Below are 11,732 nucleotides of genomic sequence, written 5' to 3'. Positions count from 1 at the left end.
TATGACAGAATTAAGGTGTATGACTCTGCTTGTTAAACTTGAACGAAAATACGCATGGTTATTTATTCAAGAAAATATACAAAAGCGAATTAGGAGGTAATTTAAATTTAAAGAACTCGTTAGATTTACTAAGTACTAGTAATGTATCAAGCAAATTTCCGCAGTGATGGATCCGAGTGTGGTGCAGGTGCCCCGGCCGTCCCACCCTATATTTTACAGAAATGTGTCCTCTAACAGTAAAATATTATACAACTTATTTTTTCAGAATTCATTAGTTCCAGAGGGCTTTTCCCCCTGGGACCCCACCATGGACTCTCCCTGGACCAACTTTGAGCCTTCAAACCAATGAAAATTCACATCCGGAAATTTAAAATCCGATCCAAGAACTTTAAAACTTTAGTTTAAACTTAGATCGCCTTTGCGTTTGAATATGAGATTTAAAATTATGACATTTAAAGACCAAATGTGATCATGAATGTCTTGGAAAATATGTAAACAAACGATCTAGAGCAGGTTGACATAATGTATAGACGATTTAGGACGGCAGAAAATCAAAGTAAACGGGTAAGTTACAGAGCAAAGGTTAAGATTCACGACAAGTGTCGGAACTGGCTGTGGATGATGCTCTACTCACCGTTGATGCCAGTTTGTACTCGTCCACATACGAGCAAATGTATCTATTTGCGTCTAAAATAAATGCTAGATCCCTCTTGCACATGCATGTTACCCCTGCTTTCATGCAGTGCAGGTGAATATCGCCACCATTCAGTCCGCACCTCGTGTGATATCTGCAGTGCGTATTGAAATTTATTCCATGTGAAAAATATGAAACTACTAAATCTAGAATTAAATTCCTTGATCCGCCCACTAAGTTATATCTCCGGGAAGCAGTCACCCGACGTGCCGTGTATATATTTAGTCATCAGTCTGTCCTCGAGCACCAAGGATAAGTTGATAAACTTAAACGTGCATGACCAGGTTTTGATATATTTTTTAAAGATAACAAGAAAATAAATTTGAAAAAAAAAGTTATTCATGATTTAGACATTTAATGCCTTGTCAACATTAATTAACAAATATGTTCTATTTTCTTATCTCAGAGAATACACGTATCAACACTTCGCCGCAAGTTACGTCCCTTTGCGGGGTCAGCCAAAGGTCAATCGGTGAAAAACCCAGTTTTCCTTCTTTACCTTACCAAATGTAAGATGTTATTACTTTGAATTTTAGCCAATTACCAAGTTTTCATACAAGTTAATGGGTTGCCCCAATCTGGGGCATATTGTAGTTGACTGCAATTGATGGAAAAATAACAGATGTTAAAGCTACAGATAGGAAAATTACAAAGGCCAACGTAGGGAAATACGATTTTTATCCGGGAGATGGCGGACAAGGGACGTAACTTTCGCGAAGTGTTGATACGTGTATATGATACATGTATTTTGATATAAAAAAATCTAATTTTTATTTCACATTTAATCCATTCAATTTTTTAATACTGTAATATATTCTATATTATCAAAATTCAAATTTTTCATATCAACAAATCTGTTCTGTTTTCTGATATCAGAAAATCTATTTTCACATAAATAACTCAGTTTTTGATATCAGAATTTGATATCAAAAATTATAATTTTCTTATCATTTTGTAATACCGTAAATCTGGATATTTTTGCGTAGATTTATTTTCATGAATTTGAGTAAAAAGCCTATACATTTATTTTTGTGTTTCTTATTTTTGCGAATTTATGTCAAAACATTTTCAAAAATGTGTGAAACATTATTTTTGAGAAAAATATTTTTGCGAATCCAACTGACTCGCAAAAAAGCTAAAAATTAATTGACAGCAAAAATAACCAGATATATGGTATCTAAAAGATAAAAGTGATGTTTTGATAGTGAAACTCGGTACAACTGGCATTACTGGATGTCTGCCTTGACCTTTAAAAATGCTATTTAGTGAATATTTTTAAATTAAGTTTTAATCAAGTGCACAGTGACTTAATGATAATGGATTTGTCAACATTTTTTTTCTTTAAATCAAACACTTCATGACTTGCAATTTTGTTTATTCTTGTCACAAGTCAGTTCATGTTACACTAGTATGCTTATAGATATTGAAATATTAATGATAGAGGTGGGTATCTGATTATGAAGATTTACAAGTATATATTGTTTTGTTTGGTATACGATATTTTTCTAAGACGTGGTAATAAGATAGGCACACATGTTACAGGTATTGAAAGTGTGCTTACTGCTGATTCAGCCAATATTTTGTGATAATTGTTGCCTTAAATACGAACACGAATTTTGAGCTGAAAATTTTCAAATTCTATTTTTCCATTCTTGATGTTTAGAATGCTTAACTAAGGTTTCTAATGGTCAGCAAAAATTTGAATGTTGACCAGTTGTTGAGGTACATGGGAGATACAGAGCTCACAATTCTTTCATTGTTATGTAAACAAGACTAATGCCATGTTTTTGTTTACATCTAGATTAGATATATGAGTAAAGTTTCATTTAAAAGAGATTTTTTTTCAATATACAAGTTAATTTTGAACACGTACAATTCAGTGATTTTTCAACATTTAATGGCTTTTGAATTGGGGAAAAATTGTCAACATTTTGATCAAATTGGGAAAACCTAGCAGACATTATTGTAAATATGCTAAATAATCATATCAAAGAAAAAAAAACCCATAAATTGATGTCATTCTTCTTTTATTTTACATAGTTAACTTTTTTTTTCTTTAAGCTCTTAAATTTTTTTACTAGTCTTTCTAAATCATCTAGAATTGATGCGTCTTTGTCATGTCATACATAAACTATTCACATTGAAATTATTGTTAAACAAATATGTTTTTCTCCAGTTTCTATTATTGTGAAAAGTACAAGTTAAATTGGGGGGAAATTGGCAATTTTTGGGAGGGGAAAGGGCCAATTTTTGGACCTAAAATGGGTCTCAAAAAATCACTGCAATTGGTTTCTAGTGTTTGTCACATCTCATTTTCTTTTAAACATGACAATCTGTGTGTAAACAAAAACATATGGCATGAGTCTTGTTTATATATAACAGAGAAATGTGAATTTTGCATATCACTTGTAACTCAACAATTGATATTTAAATTTTGGTTGACCATTAGAAATATTTTAGCTAATTGCATTGTAGACAATAAAATTGGGGGGGGGGGGGGGGGAATTCGAAAATTTTCTGCTCAGATCATGGATCATGGAATTCATTCAGTCAATTGAAAGTTTGAAAGATCTGGAAAGCTGACTGAATGGCAGAGCTCTGTCATTCAGTAACCATTCAGTTACATTTCAGAAACCGTTCAGTAACTTTTCAGTAACCATTCAGTCACCTTTCAGTAACCATACAGTAACTTTTCAGTAACCATTCAGTAACATTTCAGAAACCGTTCAGTTACTTTTCAGTAACCATACAGTAACTTTTCAGTAACCATTCAGTAACATTTCAGAAACTGTTCAGTCACTTTTCAGTAACCATACAGTAACTTTTCAGTAACCATACAGTAACTTTTCAATAACCATTCAGTCACCTTTCAGTAACCATACAGTAACTTTTCAGTCATTTATCGGTTTACTGAATGACATAGCTTCATCCTGTGTCCTTTACTTTTTATGAAGGAGAAAGAGAAAGCTCAGAGAACCATCAGTGCTTGCTGGGAGCTTGTTGAAGAACAATGTAAAAACAATGTTCCTGTCATTAAGTCTCCAGAGGAAGTGGAGGAGGGACCGTGGAGAATTGTGAGAGTGTTTGTGTCATCAACCTTTACAGATTTCTTTTGTGAAAGAGAAATCCTTGTTAAAAAGGTACGAGTATTCTGTGTCACTGTCAACATGTGTAAGGAATGAAGCCTTTTTTTTCAAAATGGCAAGAAATGACTTCAATCTTTATGATTCATGAAATTCATAAAACCAGGTTTTCTACTAATTATATGTATCATCAATATGTACATGTATGTGTAATTTCTGACAACATGAAAATTTGCCATAGATGCATATTTTGACACTGATCAATATTTTCTTTAGCAACATTGATAAAATGTTTATTGTGAGAGCAGCTCTAAGCTAGCATTAAATCTACTTGTTCCAGGGCATCTCCTCTCTGTCTGTGAGATTGTGCGTACATGACAAATAAGCTAACTGTTGTAATGTGCAGATCAATTTATGCAAAATAAACAGTTCTAATTTAAAGTAATGACTAAGCAATAAATTAAATCGTACGCGTGCGTTACAAGTGAAATTGAATTGTTTGATCATTAGATTTAACTTTATGGATCCATGGCATGTGCTGCAAGCAGATGACTATATGTTCCTCCCCATGTACATAACATTCTAAAGCATTAATTAACAATAATTATTATGATATTAGTTGTCATTTTGGTGTCAGATCATTTTCTTGTAAAATTGTGATTTACTATATGTCAATGACAGAAAAAAATATTAGGTTAATAATAACTTTTGTTATCAATATTTGTGTTATAAAACCTATTCAAAGGCTGAGTAAATGAATCAAATTTACCTCAAGAAATGTCACCCAACCAAAAATCAGTAACGAATCTATAAGCGTGTTTAGAGTGGGTTCAATTCCTGTTGGAGACTTTTATACTTCTTTTATCTTCAACTTTGACAAATCTGAATTTTCAAAGATTTTCTTTTTCTCGGATACCAGCATGGATATAACCCTCTCTTTAGATTAGTTGTATTATTTCATTATTACTTGAGTGTCGACACAGAAGATTATTTCCAAAAACCCATTTTTAGTATTAATATTAATAAATATAATTATTTGAATTACATCGTAATAAATTTGATTTTATGACAAAAAAATCATAAACTTGTAACACACAATTTCATTCCATTTGACAGTTTATGAAGTGGGGCATATGTTAATAAAATACTATTTTCCAAACAGGTGTTTCCAGAGCTGAGAGAGTGGTGTGAGGAGAGGCACATCCGCCTGGTGGAGTGTGACTTAAGATGGGGAGTTCCTAAGGATACAAATTCGGAGGAAACCATTCGCTGCTGCATGGAGGAACTAGACCGGTGTCATACTGAGACCAATGGCTGCCCATTTTTTCTTAATTTGTTGGGAGAAAGGTAAAAGAAATGTGTACAGCTGTTACAATGATTTCTGCAGTGAGCTGTCAATTATCTTTAACATTTGGTGATTATAGTTTGTTAAGTGTAAAATTTTATAAAGGAATATGTTACATAGGAAATCCCAATTTCTGATGAGGGATGTTTATGGAAAAATACTAGTAAGTGTTGTCTTCTACCTAGGGGTTGGGGTTGGGTTAGAACTAAGAATATGTGCATTACCGTATCTACACATGAGTTGTACATGTTCAATATTTTGTATATCGGATTTACACTTTGAAATGTAACGACCACTGAATCTGATGCGACTTGAACTCAGTTTTATGGATTTCTGTATATGGGTGATATGAACTCAGTTTTATGAATTTCTGTAGATATGAACTCATTTTTATGAATATCTGTAGATATGAACTCAGTTTTATGAATTTCTGTATAAATATGAACCCAGTTTTATGGATGTCTGTAGATATGAACTCAGTTTTATGAATTTCTGTAGATATGAACTCAGTTTTATGAATTTCTGTAGATATGAACTCATTTTTATGAATATCTGTAGATATGAACTCAGTTTTATGAATTTCTGTATAAATATGAACCCAGTTTTATGGATGTCTGTAGATATGAACTCAGTTTTATGAATTTCTGTAGATATGAACTCAGTTTTATGAATTTCTGTAGATATGAACTCAGTTTTATGAATTTCTGTAGATATGAAATCAGTTTTATGAATTTCTGTAGATATGAAATTAGTTTTATGAATTCTGTAGATATGAAATCAGTTTTATGAATTTCTGTAGATATGAAATTAGTTTTATGAATTCTGTAGATATGAAATCAGTTTTATGAATTTCTGTAGATATGAAATTAGTTTTATGAATTCTGTAGATATGAAATCAGTTTTATGAATTCTGTAGATATGGGTGGATACCGGAGGAGAGAGACCTGGGAAATGACGTAAAAGATCAGTACAGGTGGATACCGAACACATCGATCACATTCATGGAGATCTTACACGGAGCCTACAGGTAAACAAGAGTCTCACAAATTAACAACAGTCTGTGTTTTAATACAGTACCCAATACTATGGATTTAAACTTTACTATACAACAGTCTGTGTTTTAATACAGTACCCGATACTATGGATTTAAACTTTACTATACAACAGTCTGTGTTTTAATACAGTACCCGATACTATGGATTTAAACTTTACTATAACAACAGTCTGTGTTTTAATACAGTACCCGATACTATGGATTTAAACTTTACTATACAACAGTCTGTGTTTTAATACAGTACCCGATACTATGGATTTAAACTTTACTATACAACAGTCTGTGTTTTAATACAGTACCCGATACTATGGATTTAAACTTTACTATACAACAGTCTGTGTTTTAATACAGTACCCTATACTATGGATTTAAACTTTACTGTAACAACAGTCTGTGTTTTAATACAGTACCCTATACTATGGATTTAAACTTTACTATACAACAGTCTGTGTTTTAATACAGTACCCGATACTATGGATTTAAACTTTACTATACAACAGTCTGTGTTTTAATACAGTACCCGATACTATGGATTTAAACTTTACTATAACAACAGTCTGTGTTTTAATACAGTACCCGATACTATGGATTTAAACTTTACTATAACAACAGTCTGTGTTTTAATACAGTACCCGATACTATGGATTTAAACTTTACTATAACAACAGTCTGTGTTTTAATACAGTACCCGATACTATGGATTTAAACTTTACTATAACAACAGTCTGTGTTTTAATACAGTACCCGATACTATGGATTTAAACTTTACTATACAACAGTCTGTGTTTTAATACAGTACCCGATACTATGGATTTAAACTTTACTTATATAGTTGTTCGTGACTGTTAATGAATTGGATACTGTATAAGTGCTTATTTGCGCTGGGGGTTAAGTACGCGTTTTTCCATATCCAACATCCCGCGTGGGGTTAACTGTTCATGAAGATATATATTATATCAGTTATTTATAACTATATGTGTGGGGGAAATTTACGCGCTTATTTCGTAACCGCGTAATTAGTGTAAATTTCCCCCACTTGAAATGACCGCTTTACAGTACATGTATATATAAGCATTACTAAAAGAGCATCTATTATCAAGCAATTTTCAGGAAAGATGCTATTTTTTTTTTAGCTTTAACAATTTTATAACAAATGAAGTATTAATTATTGCTAGGTCTTGCAATCCCAATGCCATGTTTCTCCTTCGTAATTCTGCTGTTGTCAATGAAATCCCAGAAGATTTTCAAAAAAGATTTGTAGACAAGGAAATCTTAAGCAAGTGTCACATGAAGGTAAGGAAGTGTCACTGTTACGGTGGAATGTCATTTTAAATAGTCAATACAGCACCAATGTGAAATTTTAGAAAATAACGAGCAAATTAATGATTTAATATTTTACATAACATTTGATGATATTTATGAATATGTCTAATGTAACATTATCTAAAATTCAGGAGTTGAAGAAGCAGCTAAAAACAAAATTTCCAGATCAGGTTTTCGAATACGATTGCAAGTGTAGTGGAGTTTTAGAGAAAGCAGGGAGAAAAAGGGTGAGGTTTCCTGTAAAGTTTACTTTTAATTGTCAATTAATTAATATTGTTAAGAATATCAGTGTTTAATTTTGGAAATTTTGTAATTTATCATTATATGATTAATATTTTTATTGCTAATGAAATATTTTGTACTTGACAGTTGAGGGTTTTAATTCTTACTGAAGGCAAGATATTGTGAATAAAAACAGACTCAGTATATAGATTTGATAGTTAATATATTATACTTCATCCAAATTGTGTGATTTTTGTAATGGGACATGCAATATTTTGGTGAGGGACACATTTAAAAATAACACAGTATGCTGATTTATTAAAAAGAAACTTAAAAAGGTGGACGTTTTTCTGTATTTCAGTATTTAATTATTTAGTTGTTTTGAAATCATTACATGTAACATTTATTAACAACATGCATATATATTTTATACAATGACATATCATTTTGTATAAATTTGTTAAAGTTTTTAGCTCACCTGAACCGAAGGTTCAAGTGAGCTTTTCTGATCACATTTTGTCCGGCGTCCGTCTGTCTGTCTGTTCGTCTATCTGTAAACTTTTCACATTTTCATCTTCTTCTCATGAACCACTGGGCCAATTTCAACCAAACATGGCCAAAAGCATCCTTGGGTGAAGGGCTTTCAAGTTTGTTCAAATGAAAGGCCATGTCCCTTTCAAAGGGGAGATAATCACACAAATGCAAAAATAGGGTGGGGTCATTTAAAAATCTTCTTCTCAAGAACCACTGGGCCAGAAGAGCTGAAATTTACCTGAAAGCTTCCTGACATATTGCAGATTTAAGTTTGTTCAAATCATGGCCCCCGGTGGTAGGATGGGGCCACAAGGGGGGGATCAAAGTTTTACATACAAATATATAGGAAAAATCTTTAAAAATCTTCTTCTCAAGAACCACTGAGCCAGAAAAGCTGATTTTTAAATGAAAACTTTCTGACATAGTGCAGGTTCAAGTTTGCAAAGGGTAGTTTGGGCCATAATAGGGACTAAGGTTTTACATGCAAATATATATGGAAAGTCTTCAGATATGGGTCAAGGTGACTCAGGTGAGCGATGTGGCCCATGGGTTTTTGTTATTGTTTTACATGCTTTTGATAAGTTCAAGGAAAATAGAAAAGTTTTGATGAATAAAAAAATAAAAACCCAAAATTAAATATATGTCATTTTTAAATCTGTCGATGTCTTAATTTTACCTGATAGTGACCTACTGAATATGAATTAAGAATATAATATGCATGTCCAATAGAAATTGGGATAGAATATGACATATATACCCGTCATATTACATTATACGTTAGTATAGGATACAAGACATGTATATATACATGTACATATGACATTCGTATAAAATTTGATTCTTGTACAATCCATAAGTAAAGTTGGATGAAATTCTGAGTTGAGTTTACGTTGATCGATGACTTGGTCTCAGATTTTAATTAAAACGTGTATGACTTGACACACCTATAAGTAATAATGACATAAATTTTTTGACATACATGTAAGTAAAGTTATAGTGGTATAATCTAATTTGACACACCTGTAAGTTATAGTGATGTATTTATAGTAATCTAATTTGACACACCTGTAAGTTGTAGTGGTGTATTTATAGTAATCTAATTTGACACACCTGTAAGTTATAGCAGTGTATTTATAGTCATCTAATTTGACACACCTGTAAGTTGTAGTGGTATATTTATAGTCATCTAATTTGACACACCTGTAAGTTGTAGTGGTATATTTATAGTAATCTAATTTGACACACCTGTAAGTTATAGTGATGTATTTATAGTAATCTAATTTGACACACCTGTAAGTTGTAGTGGTATATTTATAGTAATCTAATTTGACACACCTGTAAGTTATAGCGGTGTATTTATAGTAATCTAATTTGACACACCTGTAAGTTAGAGTGATGTATTTATAGTAATCTAATTTGACACACCTGTAAGTTATAGCGGTGTATTTATAGTCATCTAATTTGACACACCTGTAAGTTGTAGTGGTATATTTATAGTAATCTAATTTTACACACCTGTAAGGTATAATATTATGATATATTTCAGGTAATCCTGGAAGAGCTGGACACTTTTGCAGAGATAGTGTTGAAGTTTTTAAAATCACGTATATCCCAGTTTTATCCCGAGTTAGACAATCTTACAACAGAGGAAGAAACAGGTAACTAATAACAACAGTGATGTCATGTGATGAAATCAAAATTGTACTGAAACCTTTTATCATTCATAGTGTTAATCAAAAAATAAATTTCCATTTTTGAAAATGCATGAGGGCATGGGCTGCAATGCTTCACGTCAACATACTTTATGAAGCGCATGAAAAGTATGCTGGCGTGAAGCATTAACTGCTGTTCATGCCTTCATGTATATTCAAAAACGAAATTCATTTATTATATTCATTTTTTACATTCCTGTCTGTCAGAATATCCCCAGCTGTTAAAATAGTCATACTTAGTCTACATCTATCAAGATTCAAAGTATGAAGATCTAACACACGCGATTCAGTTATCCAGATGATTCATTTATCCGGACGATATTGCTGGGAATCGAAGTGCCGGGAATAATGAGGTTCCACTGTAGCCCCTCTGCTAAATGCTCGACAGTTAGAAGTGAGAATCACGGGTTTTGTTTTTTGCACGAGACCTCAAAAATTAAAGTTCCATGTCACAGAAGGAATTGGCATGCTAAAGAACCCTGAGGTCCATGCAGAGTTTTAAATTTGTGGCACTTCACAGACAGCTGCATAGTATCACTTTTGTGTGAGTGAAAAATTCCTATAAAGACATCAAACAAACAAGCCGGGAAATATTCTTATCAACTCTTATATGCATCACGATAAAGTATATTTAGAGTCGATAAACTCTCACATGCATCATGATAAAGTATATTTAGAGTCGATAAACTCTCCCATGTATCAATATATTATGTTTAGAATTGATAAACTCTCACATGTATCATAATAAAGTATATTTATAGAATCGATAAACTCTCTCATGTATCATAATAAAATATATTTATAGAATCGATAAACTCTCACATGTATCATGATAAAGTATATTTAGAGTCGATAAACTCTCACATGTATCATGATAAAGTATATTTAGAATCGATAAACTCTCACATGTATCATGATAAAGTATATTTAGAATCGATAAACTCTCACATGCATCATGATAAAGTATATTTAGAGTCGATAAACTCTCACATGTATCATGATAAAGTATATTTAGAATCGATAAACTCTCACATGCATCATGATAAAGTATATTTAGAGTCGATAAACTCTCACATGTATCATGATAAAGTATATTTAGAGTCGATAAACTCTCCCATGTATCATGATAAAGTATATTTAGAGTCGATAAACTCTCACATGTATCATGATAAAGTATATTTGTAAAACCGATAAACTCTCTCATGTATCAATATATTATGTTTAGAATTGATAAAGGGAGAGAACTACATATATAAGAAAACTTTCAGTGAAACTGATGACTTTCAAAAATATTACACGAAGGAAAGAAAAGGGACTGTCTTTTCTTGTATAAGTCATCAATGTTTGATTTTTTAATAACTTTAACCAAACTTGTTATTGAAATGCATGTATAATCACTGTTAATTGCTCCCAACAGTGGATCAAGAGAGGGATTGCTTAACAGCCAAAATTCAAAATATGACAATTTTTTTGGTATAGTTATATGTTTAATTTCATTTCATAGAAAACCAAGAGCAAAAGAATTTTCTGGAGAGGAGAAGCCATCTTGTTATTGGTCAGGAAAGATTGATTGATAAGCTGTTGTCATATGCCAAAGGGGAGGACCCAGCTGAGCTAAAAATAGAAGGTAACAAAATACCTGTACATATTGTGGAATAATTAATTAGATTTCATGGCGGCTAAAATTTCATGGGTACCTGTATCCCACACATTTCAAACCACAAAAACATAATATACAATTTATATAGCGTTTCAATGTATAGAA

At 32.0% G+C, this 11,732-nt stretch overlaps 1 protein-coding gene across 1 annotated transcript in view; it reads left to right on the top strand.

The window, feature by feature from the left end:
- Positions 1 to 460: 460 nt before the first annotated feature.
- Positions 461 to 11,732, top strand: part of LOC125676783 (telomerase protein component 1-like) — a 37,609-nt gene continuing 26,337 nt past the window's right edge. The window contains exons 1-8 of the mRNA XM_056159739.1: positions 461 to 564; positions 3,649 to 3,834; positions 4,940 to 5,124; positions 6,039 to 6,149; positions 7,352 to 7,469; positions 7,631 to 7,726; positions 9,802 to 9,913; positions 11,472 to 11,594. Of these exons, the coding sequence (XP_056015714.1) occupies positions 523 to 564; positions 3,649 to 3,834; positions 4,940 to 5,124; positions 6,039 to 6,149; positions 7,352 to 7,469; positions 7,631 to 7,726; positions 9,802 to 9,913; positions 11,472 to 11,594 (973 nt within the window). The 5' untranslated portion in view covers positions 461 to 522. The remainder of the gene's footprint in view (positions 565 to 3,648; positions 3,835 to 4,939; positions 5,125 to 6,038; positions 6,150 to 7,351; positions 7,470 to 7,630; positions 7,727 to 9,801; positions 9,914 to 11,471; positions 11,595 to 11,732) is intronic.

The sequence above is a fragment of the Ostrea edulis genome, chromosome 3 (assembly GCF_947568905.1).
Source record: "Ostrea edulis chromosome 3, xbOstEdul1.1, whole genome shotgun sequence".
Lineage (NCBI taxonomy): Eukaryota > Metazoa > Mollusca > Bivalvia > Ostreida > Ostreidae > Ostrea > Ostrea edulis.
The sequence above is the reverse complement of the archived record's forward strand: the minus strand, read 5'-3'. Positions and strand labels throughout refer to the sequence as shown.